General features: G+C 41.4%; 1 protein-coding gene across 5 annotated transcripts in view; it reads left to right on the top strand.

Annotated features, from left to right (window-relative positions):
• Positions 1-21,007, top strand: part of csnk1a1 (casein kinase 1, alpha 1) — a 40,482-nt gene that overhangs the window by 6,740 nt on the left and 12,735 nt on the right. For 3 of the 5 annotated variants that reach the window (XM_008280911.1, XM_008280909.1, XM_008280910.1), the window contains exons 3-7: positions 6,051-6,177; positions 7,582-7,680; positions 13,231-13,314; positions 19,964-20,103; positions 20,428-20,506. In XM_008280911.1, coding sequence (XP_008279133.1) covers positions 6,051-6,177; positions 7,582-7,680; positions 13,231-13,314; positions 19,964-20,103; positions 20,428-20,506 — 529 coding nt within the window. The remainder of the gene's footprint in view (positions 1-6,050; positions 6,178-7,581; positions 7,681-13,230; positions 13,315-19,963; positions 20,104-20,427; positions 20,507-21,007) is intronic. The other 2 variants (XM_008280912.1, XM_008280913.1) reach the window with 1 other exon arrangement.

Genomic DNA, 21,007 nt, shown 5'->3' with positions numbered 1-21,007 from the left:
CAATAGGGTCTTCGCACCCTTTTGGTGCTCGGACCCTAATAATAATAATCACAACGGTTTCAATAGGGTCCTTGCACCGTTAGTGCTCGGACCCTAATGACCAGGATGAAGCCGCTGCACCACATTGGGGGTAAGTTCCTGTGTGGCTGGCCAGGACTGGATATCGAGATGGACACCCCAGTACACAGTGCTACAGTCCAGTCTGTGAGTAGCTGCTATATCCAGTGAATATTGTCCGGTGTGTCTTTCCACATTGGTCTGCTAATACAGATGTGGAAAGCATGAATTGGCCTTAAGTCATTATAGAAGTTGTAAGAGTCTGCCTTTATTCAGTTAGCTTTTACTGACACGATACCAGTTTACAACATATGTAATATGTGTGCACTTACTTTATTATATTACAGAGAAACCCAACAAACCTAAAGATTTCCTGATGCTGCCATCATTCTGTCACCTGCTGGTGCTAGCCCCCAGGTGTAGCCTCCTGGCCTCTACACTGGTAGGCCAGTGGACCTTTACCAGTCCTCTCTGTGTTACTGTCATGCTTGTTCTGGTCCCAGAGGCCAGGTATAGCAACTTTTCAACATAATAAAATAATGCAGGGTATCAGAAATTGCAGTTTTATAGCAGCAACTTGCGTAACACACATTCAGAGTCACACAGCGGATGTCTTATTAAAATTATTTGTGCCTCAACCCACTTGACGTAAATGGTTGTTGTAATTCGTGTATTTTTTCAAAGGTATTGGAATATTTGGGTTACAAAGATGTCACATGACTTGGTCTGGGCAATAAAATAATAGACATACCAGCCATAGGCACTTTATCCATAACAGTGACATTACTGTTAGACTGTTGTGTAGTTCTACTGAAAATGCTAGATGCAAACCACCATGAATGCACACAATGACAACCCAAAGTCCAACTACATGACTAAACCCAAAAGTGCTCCCTGTGTGGCTCATAAACATCCTTACATATCCTTGATAATGGAGTGTGTTACAAGAGATGCGAATAGCCGATCATGGAACAGCTGTGTTGTTTGGTTGCATCGTCAACATGTGAAAAAAAAAAAACAGAAACTGTGTTTGTGTGTCAGTTTCAACAGAGGCCTGCAGTATGAAGCAGGATATGAGGTTAGTGAGGTAACTTCAGGCTTAGCTCTGGTTTTCTGTACTATAACAGTGGTTTATTCCTTACTGGTGTCCATCTCTATAGTAACTCATGCTGAGCTCCTTACCTGCTCAAAATACGAGATCAGTACGTGTAAAAGCACCTTCTACTGACCAATCAGTTCTCCTCAGGGCTCCAGACTCACTTTTTCACTCGTTGCACTGGTGCGACCAGCATTGTCAGTTAGTGGCACCTCCCACATGGTCACAGTTTAAGCACCTCACTGAACATTAGATGATCCATAGATCCATCTACTGATGTTCCCTGAACACCTCACATCGCAGGCTGCAGTAGATGCTGCTACATGGCTGTGCTGTGCTCAGACAGGTGTTTGAAAAGAATAAAATAAAGTGTTCTAAGGTCAGATTTGTCTAAGATGAAACTGATTTTATCCATATGTGCTGCTTTCTATGAGCAAAGAACGCAGCGCATGTATATGCGTCGCATCTTTTTTAAAATGTGAACACCACAGTCTATCATTTTCATATCATGCTTAGAAGCTAAAGTCATGATTGTCATTATTAATTGTTTAGTTGTGCACCGTTACTGCTGCGTTAGCCGCTGTAACAGGCCAGCTCACCGGCTCAGTGTGTTCCTGCTGATCATCAGGTGTCTGAGTCGGACCTCCAACTCTGGTGGTTGAGGGACGCACATCAGCTCAACAGCTCGTTCTACACATCAGGCAGGAACAGACGGACAGAGGAAGACATAGAAGCTGTACTTCCACCACCATGGCTAACACAGGAGCTGCCTGTGCTGGTTAAAGCAACAAGTAAACAGCTGACTGATCAGCGCTCACTGCACCAATACCACCACTTGAAATTTTAACTCGCACACTCTCCAAAAATAGCCCTGCTCTTGGAAATAATCAGCAGAGGTCAATGCACACATAATAAGAGAAAGGATATGAGCTTTATAGCTGCAACAGATTCCTAAGTATTTTCATTGTTCTACTGGTCCTTGTAGAGCAATATAATCCTAAAACAGAAATTGATTAAAACACTGAAGTTATTTATTAACAGCATGCGATTGCAGGAAACCTGTCTTTTAAACCAGGTTTGATCATTAATGAGGATTACTGTTACTACAGAATAAGTATATATATATATATATATACATTAAATGTTGTCTGTAATCACAGCATGTGGTAACAGGTAACTTGTCAAACGTCTCTACTCTATAAATTAAAATGTACCATAAAGTAGGAAAGTAGGAAAGTAGGAACATCTGAGCATCACGTGACGCTTCAGTGCTCTGCTCCTCCCTGTAGGATCAATAGATTGAGATCAATAACCGTTTGTCTCCTGCAGTCACATCTGTGATTCTTCTGTTTTGTTAATAGTTTTTTATTCTATTACTTTTATTGCCCACTAAGGTTCATGCCTGAAAGCATTATTAATTACTGTTTCCCAGACTGTTTTAGTGTAATCTGTGGATGCCTCCCAGACTAGCCACAGCCATTAGTGTAAGCTTCAGATGGCTGTGCTTCTTGTAGTTTTTGCAGGTTGTCTGCAAGAGACTGTCAGTCTGTCTGTCGGTCAGTTAAAGCAGAGTGTTAAAGTTAATCTGACTTTAGAGACATGTGAAGGTGTTCCAGCTAGCGTTTGCCACAGGCAAAGAGACACAGCTAAGCTAAGCCTCGCACCATCACCAGAATAAGTTCCAGCTGCACCACTCATGTCACTGAAAGTAAAATATTTTAACATCAGGAATGCATGTTGAAGACTGTAGTGGTTATTACATCTTGAGCAGTATCCGCTACCTTCCAAGCATAGCTCCACTAATTCCCTCGAGTTTTGTGCTCTGCACATGCGCTCCACTGCGCTCTGTCTCTGTCTCTCTCGCTCTCTCGCTCTGTGTGTGTGTGTCTCTCTCTGTGTTGGTGGGACATTGCTTGAGCCCACAGAGTGACTGCAGACAGAAAACCAGCTGAATAAAAGCCAAAGGACGCATTTCTACATTTAGCAATTAACGGCCAAAAAAATAGCGATACAGATTATCTTAAAACTTCCAAATAGCTGTGTCAAATTATGATTAATAATCAGTCAACTCCTATTGTTAGCCTGTTTATCAGTCTGAATTATGATTTTACTTTATACTTAACTTCTCACAAAACTGTTCGAACAGCTGAAAGGGGACTAAAAGTGTCTCACAGCCAACGGAATGAGACTTAATGTGAAATTACTGAATTCATCGTCCATGTCACCATGAACATAGTTTGTTTTATAATACTGCATTATTTATTCTTTAAGTAAGAACTATAAAAGGGTAGCATCTGTAATTTTATGATGCAGTCTTGTGATGCATGGTGATAATTAAACTCAATAAGAAATCTACATCTAAACATGTAGACAAAAGGACTGTGATATTTATAGGCATATTAATTACACTGTCACGCAGTCTGTCTGTTTTGTGCAGCACTTGTGCTGTTTTTAGCCTGTTATATTTTAAGCTTCTCATATTGGTTTTGGGATTGTAGTTTTTTCTTCTTGTGAGAAATATGTAAAGTTGTACGCGCTTAATCATAGCTTCCATATGATATGACAGTCAGCCTAGCTATCTCTGTGAACTGTGTTTTCATGTTCATATTTGACTCACTGTGTCTGTTTAATACTGCAGGGCTGCAGCCACAAGAATACAGCGAAGCACCACGTTTATTTAATGTACAAATGTTAAAAATAGTCAGCACTACTCGCGCCCTAATAATGTGACATCGATGAGCGTGTTAACATTTACAGTGTGCAGTTCTTTGAAGCTTTCCTTGTGCTTTAGCTGCTGCAGCTATGTTGCCTTCAGTCTTTATTAGGAGTTCACAGGTTTTGTGTTACTCTAAATTATAGTTGGCTTTAATTTTTAAAGTATCACACTCTGGTGCCACTATACCTGTGGCTGTCTGTGATTGGCCATCTATTGCCAGCTCCACCTCTTTTACGCAAATACGCTCTAACATAGATTCACACTGCATAAGGTAATGAATCACAAAACACTACTAACATCATGCTCAGCTGTAGGTGTGGCGTTCTAGGATTAAGTCAGGGCTCCAGACTAACTTTTAACTTGTGGCACTGGTGTGACCAACAGTCTCAGTTCTCATCTGACGTCACAGGATAAACACCTCACCAGCTGAACATCTGCTCATCGATAGACAGTACACTTACTGATTTTCCCTAAATGCCTCACCTTACAAGCTGTGGTAGATGCTGCTTGGTGCTTGAGGTGCTCTGAGACAGTTGTGTGACCAAAGATTTCTTTGAAAAGATTGAAATAAGGTGCTCTACTGTCAGACTTGTCCGAAATGAAACGGACAGGTTTTATCTACTTACAGGCGCTGTTTCTGCACTCATAGAAAACAGTGCATGTAAGTGTGCTACATCTATTAGGAGCAGAGATGCCACAGTCGATCGTCTTCATATAGTGGTTACAAGCTAAAACCATAATAGTTTAGTTTTGCAGCCCTACTACTGCATTCTCTATTTGTATGAATTGCCTTTTTTCCTTCTCCTGCCTGCACCTGCACTCTGATCATCAGCCTCTCCCTCTCTGCCTTCCCTTTCCTTAGCGCTGTTTGAGGAACCTACAATAGCTAAATATCTTGTTTTACACATCAAGCAGGGGCTGGCTGACAAGACAGTGGAATAAATAAATGTTAAACTTTCCACCACTGTGTCTACCGCAGTAGTCGCCTACCCCGGTCCTGGGTGAAGGGCCTCCAAACACACTTGTAGTCATTGTGGCCAAATAGCTCCGTTTTTGTATCATCTGACTATAGACGTTTACTTCCAAACGACTTTCTTTGTCCATGTGATCAGCATCAACCTTCAGTTAAGCTTTAAGGTGTTGCTTCCTTTTGAGTGATTCCTGGTTGACTCCTGATCATCCTGACCTATCGTCTCTCAGCAGCAGGTCGTAGCTGGTGTTTTCCTCCTGATCATGGCAGGGACATGACTGTACCATGCATTTCATAGTTATAGTGGTTGATTTGGGGATCTGCAGCTGCTTTGAAATGACTCCTAGTGACATTCTTGTAGTCTTTATCAGATTTTTGATGAGATTCTCAGACGTTCCCACTGTAGTGTAGTGGCTGCGTCTGAGGAGTGGATCAAATGGACTCTATTTAAATTAGTAGTCCTTCATAATCACTTGCCAGAAATTAAGAGGCCATGCCACTAAGAAAATAGAAAAAAGACTGCTTTCTACATCACCAAAACTGATAATTCAAGTTGCTGTGTGTGTACTTCGGACCTCTAGCTTTTTACTAAAACAGAAACTCACTGTGGAATGGTCAAGTCACCTGTTTTGATTCTTAGCATGTCCCTCAGAAAGGTTGAAATAGTTTTAGTATTCTAATATCTGGACATCCATATTTGATATAACACTGTCAATAGGAACAAGATTAAAATGCTTCCTTAAAAGGGTTTATAATGGAGTTGATGCCCGATTCATTGAACATGGTTTTGCTTGAATTTGTTCAGACATCAGTTTCTTTTATTACATAATATTTGATATGGTCATCACTCATTTTTGGTCTTCTGTCTTGTTTTTTTAATGAATTGTGTTGACATTATTAACGGATCGGTGGTCTGCTGAGTTACAGATATGTTCTCTTTGAATATGACAGTGTTTTACTGTTGCTAATGTGTCTTTCATATGTTGTCTGCTGTGTGTTTGTCTGACTTGTGTCTCTGTTTTCTTTTACATGGGCCTTGTCTGTTGAAACATGCATCAATAAAACAACACGCTTGACAAATGTATAATGTATATTCACCTTTTAACTCTGTTTCATGCATGTTTAACCTGTACAGCTGGTTTAGAGAAAGTGCTGTGACTGTCTGAGATAACCACAGACCCACCTAAATAGTGCTGCTGTTGTTTCATCAGGTGGTATGGCCAGGAGAAGGACTACAACGTCCTAGTCATGGACCTGCTTGGGCCAAGTCTGGAGGATCTGTTCAACTTCTGCTCTCGCCGATTCACCATGAAAACGGTCCTTATGCTGGCAGACCAGGTAGCTAAGTCGTACACACTTTCACTTGTGCAGACCTTTGCACATGTAAACATGCTTGAGGACGTTGGTTAAATACAATTGTAGGGTGGTGCGTCTCCCTAACAAGAAGGCCTATTTCCTACCTATGATTGTTTTTCTCTGTGTGTGGAGTGAGCGTGACGTCTTCTTGGGTTACCTGAGTGAACGTCAGTTTGTCTCCACAGTCCAAAGCCATGGGGTCTGGTAAAAAAAAGAGGCAGTTTGATAGCATAAATGTAATGAACATTCCTTGGTGTTAATAATGGCTCCCTCGACCAGGATGTTTAAAATGTGTGCTCCAGTCATTGAAAACAGCCATTATGGATAGAATCACTGGGTGTATTTTGCATTAGAACTGTTGATTTAACTGTTTTAATGTTTGATGGCTCACCCTGCCTGAGATGTGTGCAATGCAATAACTGCATGGGGGGACTATGGGCGTCTCTCCCATAGACTGTATAAAAGATGGATGTAGCAACCGGCCCTGAAAAATGAAGCCAACCTGCAAGTGTCAAAAATCTGCAATATCACTATGTCCACTAGTTGCTGCCTCCAAAAAGCCCTGGCTCCCATAGACTTGAATTGGAAAAGAAGTGATCACAGATCACGAAATACCACATTCCTACAGCTCAGGATTTTTTTTCTTATTAGTTTTCATAGTCAAATCCAGAGATCAGGTGGCCAGTCTGAAAATAAATCAATACAAAATTTTTAAAAAATCGGCAATTTTGTGGGGAAAGGGGCGTGGCTGGCTCGATTGACAGTCAGCAGCGACGATGCAGACGAAGTGAGCAGAAGGCAGCAAATGTGGGCGGACAGAGAGGGCCTGCCTCTCAATCCGTCTGACCAATCGCTGCTCCTACGGCTCCACCCCCGTCCGACGATTTTTGCGTCACTGGCTCCAAAAATCCAAGATGTCCACCAGGAAGCAGCAAAACCCTGGCTTCATTTTCTCAGTGCAGAAACCAACGAGTGACGTCACGGTAGCTACATCCATCTTTTATACAGTCTACGGTCTCTCCACACAGCGACCTAGTGGCGGCTGTCGTACCCTGCGTGGCATAAGCACAGATTCAGCAATGAAAGCATTTTTAATAGCAATTTTATTTATATTATGCCTCAAGGAGATGCTTTGAATTCAGGTGAAGAAGAATCTTATTTCAATGCAAACATGTATGCATTAGCAGCAACATAGCACAGCATGGAGGTGAAACCAGGATTCTATCCATTTAAATGTGAAAGTGCCAAAAATATAACATAAAAATGATAAAATGATCCTAATTATCATTCTGGCTATAATTGTGTTGCACTGATGTTCCTGTGGTGGGTGAGATGGCGGTAAACAGCATGGTGATATGTTTAACTGTGGCCGTTCTTTATCTTCAGATGATCAGCAGAATTGAGTATGTACACACAAAGAACTTCATCCACAGAGACATCAAACCAGACAACTTTCTCATGGGTATCGGCCGTCACTGTAACAAGGTAAGATCTGTCCAGGTCCTATACTTACTGTAAGTATGGCTTCTTGAGGGTCTTTAGACCTGTTGGCAAGTAAAGTCCAATGTCCTGATATCTAGTATATCTCCATGTTTATCTTTTTCATGTTGATATCATGTCTGTACTTGCTACCTCTTAAACTAAAACAACCTTTTCATGGCTGTGGCTAGACCCACCATCAATGCTGTTTCAGACACACTCTGCAATAGCAGGTGGTCTGTGGCGTGATTTGGGAGGCCTGTAGCAGTGTCACATATACTTAAACTCATTTGAGTGACAGCGATATTGTCTTGTCTTGATATAGCAGCAACCAATAATTACTAGTGAGATGAAAAGTGACAAAGGAGAGGGAGGACATGACCCGTATTGATCAGTTGTTGTTCGTATCCTGGAAGTTGTAAGGGCTTTACAGGCAGTGGATGATATCTGAACATTAAAGTGCTGTATTCATGGTGCAAAATGGCCTATACTATCAATTTAAAGTTACTACAGACAAATAACAGGACACAATGGTATTAATTTAATGCTGTGTTGGTATATATTATTTTGTCATTCAAGTGTACGTTTTATTTAAAAATATTATGGTCAGTGTCATCATATGTATTTTATAAATACAACTTCACCATATCAGTTTTATCGCTACAATTACGTCAAGTCAATCTTGATAATTATCACACACAAAAAAATCGCACAATCACACATTTTCCATAGAATATTATGCAGCTCATGAAAATAACTACAACTGGCAGAAACTGTACCCGATATGCACAGCAACATCTGTATCTGTCAACACAGTTCTTGTTTCTCAGAGCAGCTCTACAGCTTGTCCACTCCCACAGTTCACGCAGGAGAAGGACTTTACTGCCTATAATAGCGTTACCAGGTGGTTTTAGTAATGGGTACACCAGATAAAACACCACAGCTATGAGCTTTAGAATAGTGGCGACTAAAGTTGGAATGTGACTAACTGTAGTGTGGCTAATCGCAGTGGTCCTACCGCACCAGATCTCTGCTATGAAATGAATGATTTCAAATGCTTGTTAATATGTCATCTGTCTTGCAGCATGTAAACTACATGTGCACATACATTGTTCTCATTCCTCTTAACACATGAGCCTTTTTTTGGAGGTTGTTCTTCTTTTACCAGCAGTATAGTAAGGCAATCAGCTCAATACAGCACCTCTGTGCCAGTTAGAGAAAGTGGACCATCTGTATTTTTGATCGTATGGAAAGTCATTTAGAATTACACCAGTACACTTTAATACCTTTATACTGTCTAAGCCTAGTCATCACACAATAGTCACTGAGAAAGTGAACCAAATCACCAGTCTTCAGGAGATGACACACCAGGATTGCCAGGAAGCCCAACCCTAACTGTAGCATCAGCTGGGTGCATAATGTTCAGCCAAGCTTTTAAACAAGGTAAAAATCATTTATACACACTGTACGGTACCCAGAATGTTTAGGGCTGGCTTTAATGACTACAGCGTGTTCCCATCATACTGGAATTCTTTCTTTTTCTGCCGTTGATGCAACCTGGTAATGATAGTTTTTCAGTTATCATATATTGTTTTTGTTCTAATCACTTCTCTGTAGCCGAAGTAGAGATGCACATTTTGAACTGTTGTAACTCATAGTCCACGTTAACAGTCAATAATTGATCAATGGTTAGATTCATGAAATACAGTTGAAGTTTGTCCATATGCTGTTAAACCATTTCTGACTAATAAAACTAAATATTTTTCCCATGATAAACTTAATTATATTAGGAATTGTATGAAGGGATAAAGTGAGCACCAGGTTACTGAATTATTAAATTAAATGCCAAAAACAATGGCTTCATTTAAAAATGTCTTTTCAACAAGTGGCTCAACCAAATCCAAAGTATTGGACACCACCCAAGCAGCATTGAGCTGCTGTTTCCCCACTAGACCATCTGTAACGTTTCTTCACAGCAGCGTCACAGTGGTCCTCATACCTGATCACCATGATGGAGTGACCTGTTCATATAGCACCGCTCCACAGTCCAAACCAACACCAAAAACCTGTCAAGGGCAGCTAAATATTTACACTGGGCGCATTGGTGTGACCAATGACAGCAGATCTGTTGTGTTTATCTCATGCCCAAGTATATCAAACCACTGTTTCAGCCTGAGTACATGTTACGTTACAACTACTTAGTTCACTGTTTTCTAATGGTCGGATGTTTGAGGTGCGTTACTGCAGTAGCTGGATGTGGACTTGGAGGCTTCAGTATTGCCCTGCTGACTCTGTAGTATCTACCCTCACGGTGTTAATGGAACATGATATATTGTGGCATCTGCAGACTTTAGCTTCTGAATACTGGGATACTCTTTTCTAGCACAAACATCATCACTGGCACGACAGGAGCAGGAAGCAGTTTCTTTTATTTCTTAACCAACTTTAACACACAAAGATAGTCTATCACAGCTGGCATGTCTCCAGCATCACTTGACCTCTGGCGCTCTCTTCAGGCAAGACAAAAAGAAGCCGGTTAGGCGATGCTCACCAGCTATGCTAGTCAGCTCTACCTGGCACTTTTCCCTGCACAGATCTGCCCCACCTTACTTTGAACAAAACCAACCTGCTGCCACACCCTCTGACCTGCATGTGTCTCAACCTGCACACTGGTTGCACCATGCCACCCACCACCACAAGTAAATTGTCAGCTCGTGGGAAACACAGAGATACGATAAAGCGTCCAACATGATTAGCTGCATTTGTTGAGGACAACATGGCCGTAACATGGCTGAGACCAGTGCACCAGTACAGTCAATATGAACAATATGAGAAGGTGGTCTGGGGCCCTGTGGATCCAAAACTAGAACAGATAGAACGGCAACCAATCAGCAACTACTGTGCCTAGTTGGAACCCTGTTGTGTATGTTGATGGCCAGTGTTGTACTGTGTACCACGCTGTTTCTGAAGAATCTTTTATAAGGCTTGACAAGGGCACTGATTTTCTAACTCCCCACATAGTGAAAGTATTCGAGCACTGTGTCTACTTCAGATGTTATTTGTTGTGCATGGTCTGAGTAGTGTTTAGTCAGGTTGCCAGAAGTAAGAGTATTCTGTGCCCATTATGTTTAGGCCTTGCAGACTTGCAGTATTTGGTAAGTTGATGTGTAAGATTTTACTGACTCTGTCATTATCGTGTAGTCTGCTGCAGCAAAGCCTCTGAGTTCTTCTAGCTTATTGACAGAGTTGCCCTAGGAAGCCTTCCATTTGTGACAGTGGAGTAGAGATCGTTTACTGCACACAGAAACAGATTATACCAATATGGATTATTTAAAATACAAAGGAATTGTTCTAAATGAGTTGTTGGAGGACTTTTCAAATTGAATGAATTTAAAACATCTTTGATTAACTTTGCTATTACACAGAAGTATTGACTCACTTATTTTAGATGTTTATATTTACTCTACAGTGCTGTATAAAGTCAGTAGCGCATAATACATCTGAGTTTAGGCTGAACTGAACTTAAACTTTACGCTGAAGTTACAATCCTTGGTCCTAGAATGATCCTCAGCAGTGTTTTGAGGATGCCATGTTCTTGTCAGGGTGTTAGGTTTTACTGAGTCCATACATCTCTGATAGACCATAATGTTCACCTATTGGCCACAACATGAAACCAGCCAGGAGCTCTGAATGACACTGGTCATTCCTTTGCAGTGCAATGCTCTGTTGCAGCATTCAAATCAACATGAGTGTGGCATGCATCACCCACTTGAACATTGTTGCGCACGTGTGCGCACGCACACACACACACACACACACACACACACACACACACACACAAAATGCAAACAAACCCCTCACCCACAGCACTCTGACAACAATGGCCTCCATTAGCAGGACAGTATGTTTTGCACACATCTGAATGCAGATAATACACAAAATGCAGTGAAAAGAAAAATCTAGAATGAAGACAGAAATGCTTCACCGTCTCAGAAACCTTTCTCCTCTTTTTTTTTTCTCACAAATTGACCCTCATCACAACAAGTTTGTATAGTTGTTTTATTTGCAGCTTAGTGGGCAAAAGGCAACAGTCAGTGGTTTGGCACACTGTGAAATGGAGCTAGAGCCAAAATAGTGATTCCTTCTTATTGAAACTGTTTTAAATTGACTTTTTACAGTCATGATTGTGTCACGTACGCCTCTACCTCAGGTCAGGCAAGGATGAATACAACTTTAGGCTCAACTGGTCCTTTATGCTTGCTTTGTAAAAGACCTCACACTGACTCGGGTGGTAGAGCAGGTTGTCCATTACCTACAGTATTGGCAGTTTGCCCCCACCCCCATCATGTGCCCAGTGTCCTTGGGCAAGACACTAAACCCTAAGATGCTCTCAGTGGCAAGCAGAAACCTTGCATGGCAGCTTCATGGCCATTTGTGCGAGTGTGTGTGGGAATGAAAAATGCATTGTAAACTGCTTCATAGACCCTAGTGAAGGTTACATGTAACTAGATAAATGCAGACTACCGTTTAGATTAGTTGTTTTAAATTTTTTTTTTTGGGGGGGGGTTGCTCTGTTTATTCAGCAGTTAACAAAATAACTCAGTAAAAACAGTTTCGGGATTGGGTCCCAAAGACCTTGTGGTTTTGCCAGAAAAAGACAAATGATGAGGTTGTCTTCTGTAGATAGACTTGCCTCATTTGGTTCTGATTTTTGTGCAGCCTTTGATGGAAACCTAGTGATATGTATACCAGTAAATAAAAATATGTGTAAATTAATATATTTTTTTAAATACTAATGCACTGTGCAGTAAGTGAGCATATACATTAGTACTAAACATAAGTAGGACATCAGAGAACATCCTAATGCTTGTAAGACAGTCATGTACACCATAATCATGACTTATTTCCTACTTGTCTACAGTACTAACTCAACTCTGGTAAAGGCTTAACCCATTTTTGGTGTTTGCTTAGCCATTTAGAAGGATTTCACGCTTCTTTTTTCGTTTTTTTAGGGAGTCTGTTCAAATATTTCTGTTAGCAGTCATTTTTAATGCATTCTTTTTATTGTTAATGAAAAATGGACACCCATTGGCCCTTCATTATTACTACCCCAATCCCATCTTTTCCCCAGGTCTTTTTGAGCTATGCTATAGCTTGTCTGCAATGACCCTTATTGTCTCTGTCAGACATGATATTGAGCGTCAGTGTCTCCCAGTTTCCAGAGACACTTTTGGTTTGTTGTTGTACAGGGCTGATCTGTCCATGGTTGTCCTGACAGAAGAAAAACACAGTTATGTGGTTTCTTCTAGACTGATGGCCAGGATGATCATATCTGTACCACAAATATTTAACGTGGACCTTTTGCTTGTGTAGGCCCAGTGTTGGATGTACAGAAGCCGGTACCTATCCTAGCTGTACAGGACCCTGCTAGTTTTATAAAGGGGACAAAACCATGTGGGTGCAAACAGAAGTGCCTGTTGTACTCATGTTGATTGTGACTAAAGGTGGATAGAGGCTGTGTAATTTTGACCCCTGCCCCTCTACTGTCTGCCCTAGTGTTTAGACTCGTCAGTGGGGAAGAGGAAAAGAAGCTTGGCTGTTAGCTCTTCTCAGGACCCATCTTTCTCAGGATTAAACCAGGTGTGACCTTTACCACAACACCAGCTGCCTCACAACAGCAGTTGTCGCTTTGCAATCATACCTAACTACACAGGTTTAAAGTGATTCAAACCACCAGCACCTATCTTGCCCTTGTATAATACCCAATGTATGTACTCTTCCAATGTTCAGCCTTTGCATTAGCATTACCTAAGAAATAGATATTATCCTCATTTGTTGTAACAAGGGTCCTAGTTCCTCTAACCGTTGCTCAAATGGTTTATATATGAAGTGAGAATATTGTGCATCCACTCCCGTATTTAATTTCATAAAATCCATCTAAGCTCAAACCCACGTATATAAAACTATGAAAACAATATGATAAAATGTTGGGTATTGTTTACAAACAAGGACACAGATATTGACACTAAATAACAGCAACAATAAAAGCAACTTGCCATGGGTGTTCTTTGTGGCATGTGGCCTATATGTTTTCATACTTGGTGGCAGGGTATTTCAGAACTTCAGGTCATAAATCAGAAAGCAGCCGTACGTGTATCCTTGTGGAACATAAAATTAAACCATTTCTGATTAAAAAGATGCTAGCTAATGTAAAGCTTTATATAGTAATAATGTTAACACTCAGGTAAAGTCTAATATATCTCTCTCTCTCTCTCTCTCTGTCTCTCTCTCTCTCTGTCTCTCTCTCTGTCTCTCTCTGTCTCTCTGTCTCTCTCTCTGTCTCTCTCTCTGTCTCTCTCTCTCTCTCTCTCTCTGTCTCTGTGATTTATTTACTCATGTATTTTTATACATATACACTCATACACACACTCCCCGGCCACTTTATTAGGTACACCTTGCTAGTACCAACTGGGTATTAGACTTGGTTGGGCCCCTTTTGCCTTCAGAACTGCCTTAATTCTTCATGGCATAGATTCAACAAGGTTCTGGAAACACTTTGGTCCATATTTTCCCCTTTTCCACCAAACCAATTCCAGTGCTCGTGCTGTGCTAGTGCCTGACTTGGCACCAGTTTTTTGTGTTTCCACCGCCTAAGCACTGGCCCCAGGCTCTCAAAACTGGTGCTTTGCAAGCACCAACTCTTTGCTGGGCCAGAGCTAAGCACCAGTACGTCAGGGGCTGGGGGCAGGGTTATCGTGACCACCGGGCCGATGAATGAATGGGACACTCGAGCAGTGATTTGTGTTGTTTTTCTCCAAGACGTCTCTGGTCCAGTCACAGATGTACTGGAATGAGTCCCGGGACACACAGAAGTTCGGCACAAACTGTTGTGCCCTGACAGCTGGTACAATTGTGTCCCACCAGCAGCACCACAGTGTTGGAAAACAGGACTTTTATAACTTCAGTGTACTGCGGTATTTACACTGCGGTCCTCTCATAGAAAAGACCCCATGAGAAAAAAATCACTGGGTTTCTTCTTGGACAAATCTGACATCAGAACGCCCGAGTTTATCCGTTTTAAAGTCATCTTTGGTTTGAGCACCACAGCCACTAACAGCCGCTCCCGCAGCCTGCTATGTGGGGCGTTCAGGGAACATCGGAAATTGTAGAGTCTATCGATTAGAAAATGATCAGCAAGTCGTATGTTTTGCCTGTGAAAAGGTGAGAAGGGTGAACAAATGAGAAAGTTGGTCACACCGGTAAAAACTTCAGTCTGGAGTCCTGTGTGGACTTCTGTGTGGCGCCAGCGTTGTTCAGTAAACGGCTACATATGCAGTGACATACGGTGTGGCTCTAACTTGGCTCCTTGCTGATGGAAAAGCAACTGGTTCTTAGATTGGAACCAACTCAGCACCGGCCCAAGCACCAGCACGGCACTAGCACCTGGTGCTCCTTGGTGGAAAATGGGTAATTGACATGATAGAATCACACAGTTGTGCAGATTTGTTAGCTGTGCCAATCTCCCATTACACCCCACCCCAAAGCTGCTCTGTTGGACAGTCTGGTGACTGTGGAGGCCATTCGAGTACAGTGGACTCAATGTCATTGTTAAGAAACCAGTTTGAGGTGATTTGAGCTTTGTGACTCGCTACGTTATCCTGCTGGAAGTAGCCATCAGAAGATGGGTACACTGTGGTCAAACAGATGGACAGCTGCAATACACAGGGAGGCTGTGGTGATTTAACTATGCTCAACTGCTACTAATGGTCCCAAAACATATCTCCCATACCATTACACCAGCAGCAGTCTGAACTGTTGGTACAATACAGAATGGATCCATGCTGTCATGTTTTGATCCTCCCATCTGAATGTTGCATCAGAAGTCCAGACTCATGAGACCAGGCAACATTTTTCAGATCTTCTGTTCAGTGTTTGGTGAGCCCATGCAAATTGTGGCCTCAGTGTCCTGTCCTTAGCTGACAGGAGAGACCCTTGGTGTGGTCTTCTGCTGCTGTAGGCCAGCTGCTTCAAGGTTGGACGTGTTGTGCGTTCAGAGATGGCCTTCTGCAGACCTTGGTTGGAACGAGTTTCTTGAGTTACTGCTACCTTTCTGTCATTTCAAAACCAGTCTGGCCATTCTCCTCTGACCTCTGGCAGCAAAAAGAAAGTCCACCTCTGAATGCCTCAGACAGAAAACACTAAGGTTTAAGAGTAAGTCCAGGTCCAGACAGGAACCATTTGAGATGCTGTTGCAAATGGCAAATCTGAGGCGTTTCTGGATGTTTTCAGGCCTCAATAAAGACTTCAGCAGCTAAAGCAGCTCTTCTTCCCCCTAAGCCTTATTCCATCAGTCATCTCTTGTGGTCGCTCTGGAGACTTTCTCACACTCTGATCTAGAAGCATTCATCTCTGGCTGAAGATCAGCAGTGATCTCCGTTCTGTCTCTAGTCCTTCAAGTCTTGAGGTGTCTACATCTGCTTTAGTTAACTTTCATTTCCTGCCTCTTCCTTGGTGAATTTTATAAGAACCAGTCTCTGCAGTTGAATCCAGATCATACCTGACCACACTGTGCGAACACTTTCTGTCTTTCCCTGTTTGCCTCAGAGACCATCCACCATCATGAAGTGCTTTAATGCCACTCAGCTCTCCACGTTTCACCATTTTGAACAGGAATGAGGAATTTCAAACAGAATCCACCTTTTTATATGTAAATCTGAGCCCCTGGGCTTCTCTGAGGAGTCAAACATGAATCGAGCATCACATTCAACCACTAAAACTAATGTTTCTGTTCAAGAATGAAAGTAGATCACTATAATGTGACATCTTAGTAAAGCACATTATAGTTTCTTTATTATTTTTTTGTAAAACAGTAAATTTGAAAATTAATGGATAACGATAATTTTATTCTAGCATTAAAAAAATCATTTTGGTTAAAGCTCTTCTACATCCTGGTGTATTAACTGTTACAGAAACATTATAAATAAGGTTGGTAATTACCAATGCTGTTAATTTAGGGCAGCTGTGGCATAAACCTGACATTAGGTGGTGGTCTGGTAGATTGTCTGTGTGTTATAACACAATCAATTGAATTGCTTACCAAAAGTGTACAAGTACTTGTAAAGACCATGTGTATCATGGCAGGCCAGAGTTCTTGGTGTGTTGTATAGCTCTGAATTTTCTTTCGATACAATCCCTAAAACTCACGAGTCTCTGTCACACAAAACAATCACGCCCTTTGGCTTTTCTCATAAATTCATTATAGGAAGTATTAGTGGAAATATGACAATCTGCCAGGTCAAAAATATACACAGAACAACTTTCCAGTTGTGGTGATGTAGAAAGTTGTGTTTATCAGATCTTCTCAGAGCACGACCTGTTATCATCTTGTTACTGCCAGCTGACTGGAGCTGCTGTCTGTCACTGGGGCCCATCTGATATACCACAGACACTAATATGGGGAAGTCCAAGCAGCTGCGTGCACATCTGAAGCAAATCATCCACTTCAACAAGTCAGGAAACTTCATATTCAAGATGCTTCAGATTCCAAAATCATTTGTGCAAACAAGTGTTTGTAAGTATTAAGTGCATGGTCCAGTTGTGTGACTGCTACGATCAGGAAGAAGACACAAACTATGACCTGCTGCTGAGAGACGATTGGTCAGGATGATCAAGAGTCAACCAGGAATCAGCAACAGGCAGGTGTGCAATGAATCAGAAGCTACTGGAACATAGCTGTGACTTTCATGCAGTTAAAGCTGCTGTTCACATGGACAAAGAAAAGGCCTGAAGAAAGATTCTGTTGTTAGAGAACTGAGCTATTTGGCCAAAGAAGGTGAGGCCTGTAACTGCAAGAGCACATAGCAGCAGTCCAGTCTGGTGGTGGTAGCAGCATGAAGCTCTGTTTCTGTTTGCCTAGCCAGGACACAAGTGCTGCACATAAAGTCAATGGAATAATGGAAAAGGAGAATTAGCTGTGCATAATATCATCAGCCTGAATGTTGGGTCTCGGACACAGTTGGATGTTCTAACAAGAACAACGTAACCCCAAACACACAAAGGCTCCAATGAAGGTTTCAGATCTGCATTCTTAAAGTCCTTACTTTAACTTCATGTACAATCTATCTACTGTGCTGAAGACACAAGTCTGCTTCAGAAATCCAACTAATTTAGTTAATTCTGTCGAGAGTAGTGATCAGTGGACGGCTGCCAGAAGTGCATAGTTTTGATGAGAATGACTGAAGAACATTTATGTATATTTTTAACCCTACAGATTTCATCATATTTCCAGATAAACTAAATGCATGGTTGTTTTATTGACCGATACATGTGTTCATGATACACACGGTCTATGTTATGTGAGAGCGTGATTGTGTGTAAAATACATACACTAGTGACAACACACCCCTTTTGTTTAGTTGTTAAAAAAAAAAAAAAAAAAAACTTATTTACCTAGACTATTTGGATGTTTTAATCCACACAAGGGCCCCACAGGAGTTTGACCAGGCAGTGTGTTAGCCATGAGAAATACAGCTCCCCCAGCACATGGCCTTATACTTACAGCCACTGCAGCTCCTCTCTGCTGCTGCTTCTGTTGCCCATGCACAGGTTGTACCTGTTTTAGGGTACTCTGTTATAGTTTCTATTTTTATTTCAAAGTTTATGTGTGCGATACACCATTAATGTACTTTTTTATTTGTGTTTAATTAAATTTACCCATTGACAGCTCTGTAAACTGTATTAGATTAGATAGAACTTTATTGATCTTTTGGTAGGGTACCTCAAGCCAAACTTAAATGAATACAAATCCCATTTTTGTCTAAAGCTAATTGCTATTGTATATAAAATGTGAATTGATAGACTTCCCTGAAACAGCATGCATAATAATAAGTAATATACAAACTGTGAAAGATAATTGATTGGCCAGTGTGGTGCTGTATGTCTACTGAATGGGGAGGAGGTGAACCTACAGTCTAGGACATGCTGCCTGACTGAATGGATGTGAAACTCCAACATATAAGTAACAATCGATATGTTGTCATGGTGTCCATGCCATGCAACATGTGGAAAACAAAGTTCTGTGATGAAGGGCTTCATAACTTTGACTTGGCTTCTAGTTGTTTTCCTTCTGAAAGCACATGTTGTGTGGATACAGGTTTAAAGCTTTGTGTGCTGCGGTGTTGGGTATCGCATCGGTATTTACTGTTATTCTTTGAAAACAGTCGATATATATATATATATATATGTATACACACACACACACACACACACACACACACACACCTTGTGTTGACCCACAACTGTATGCTCTGTCTATTTTTGATCAAATAGATTTGAAACAAACATGCAGATATACTGACCGTAAAACCTGTTGAAGACTGAAAAGCCAACACAGGATAGCATGTAGGCAGAGCTAATCATTGAGCCAATCCTTTTGTCGCCTCTTGGTGGGCTAAATCTGGTTACTGGTCCCCAAGTCTGTCCATCTTTCAACCATCAAGCACATCTAACCTTTAGATTCAGATAGTCTTTGGTCACTGAGCACACCTTGGATGGAAAAGAACTTGATTCTGCAGCACACTTACACAAATATCACAGTCAATTTAAAAAATATATCAGTGAAACTAGTTGTCAGAGGGTCCAGCACAAGTGCTGACTAAAGAACAGCATAGGTTTAAGAAGGCCCACTGCTTAACTTGACAATGCAGCCAGCCAGGACACTGGAAGTGTTTGCAACTGGAAAGACTGATATGTTGATGTAGACACTAAACAGCACAACCTCGGAATGAGCTGTAGGCCGGTCAGAGGACCTCTAGCTGCACTCCACTGCTGAGTCTCTGACATGCATCAGTCATGTGTTTATGATCTAGCAGACAACCTTCAGCCACATAGAAAGGCATCGGACTGAGTGTGGGCTTACAGCCAGTGTTTTACAGTGGAAACTATGCTAATTACCTCATTTTGTATTCCTTTCCTTTTTATATAACATTGGAAAAGTTTCTTTACAGATAAAACAGAAAGCATCGTATTATATAATGCAGCAACTAGTGAAGTAGTTCCCTTGTTTAGTTGTTATGACAACTCCTCCCTAATGGCCACCATGTTGATGCTGTCATAGGAATATCTTCAATGTGCAGTAATATCTTTGACCTTCTGTGTTTCACAGCATGGACTCTTTAAATGAAGAAAATGTGTTGCAGTCATTTTATGCATCTTCATGTTTTGAAGTACTTTTGGAGTGTTAGAAATGTTCACTGACTGAGAACCACAATGTGTTCTCTCTGTCCGTCAGTTGTTCCTTATCGACTTTGGTTTGGCGAAGAAGTACAGAGACAACCGAACACGACAGCACATCCCCTACAGAGAAGACAAGAACCTGACTGGCACAGCACGCTATGCCTCCATCAACGCACACTTGGGCATTGAACAGAGGTCTGTGTGCACAATTACCTGATTTTCAAAGAGAGTCGTACAATCCTTCTTTTATGGCAAATGCCTTGAATTAAAGTTAATTGAATAAGGTTACATGAGAGACAACATTGTCTTTAAGCTGAGCAGTAATACCCAAGTATAGCCTGTGTTGTAGTTTATGCTGATCTTACCAACACTGCTGCAACCTGGCTCTCAGTATTGTTTTAGATGTCATTGACAGTAAAAAAAAACAACAAAAAAAGCAAACAGTGAATAGTCTACATTTGTACTGTCAGGCAGTGATGGCGTGCTTCTATTTTCAACTGTTTGTGTTGTTGTCTGTAGTCGCCGTGATGACATGGAATCATTAGGTTACGTGCTGATGTACTTCAACAGAACCAGTCTGCCGTGGCAGGGATTAAAGGTAGGACAATACAGCTGACTGTCTCTCACTGGCGCAAACACTTGTTTTCTGGTCTTCATGTACGTTTGTTTCATTAAATGATTGTATTATATTGTTGCCACATAACACGTGTGGATCCTGAAAAGTTGTCCTGCTTAGATATGCTTCAGATGAAATAATTTTTTATGCTACCAAGCACCATGTATAATGTGTGTGGTGTCCACTAATCATACTGCTGTAGGAAACAGTCTGATACCACATATGGGTCACTCCATCTCTAATCATCAGGGACCTTCAGCTTGACTCTCCGATTGTTTGAACATTTTTAGACAATTTAATAATAGATTCTGGATGTTTTAAGAGTGCATCCACGATAGGACCAGGCGGGGGTGGCACATGCCATCTCACCGATTTCAATGAAACTTTGCCAGTTTAAAGGGATCCACCCAAAACTACTTCAGTCTAAGTTTAAGGAAATTTGGTCAAACTGGGGGGATTTCACCACCCGTCTTTGTTTTTTTT

The sequence above is a fragment of the Stegastes partitus genome, unplaced genomic scaffold, assembly GCF_000690725.1.
Source record: "Stegastes partitus isolate 25-593 unplaced genomic scaffold, Stegastes_partitus-1.0.2 Scaffold213, whole genome shotgun sequence".
In the NCBI taxonomy this organism is placed as follows: Eukaryota; Metazoa; Chordata; class Actinopteri; family Pomacentridae; genus Stegastes; species Stegastes partitus.
This window is presented reverse-complemented; position numbering and strand designations above follow the sequence as displayed.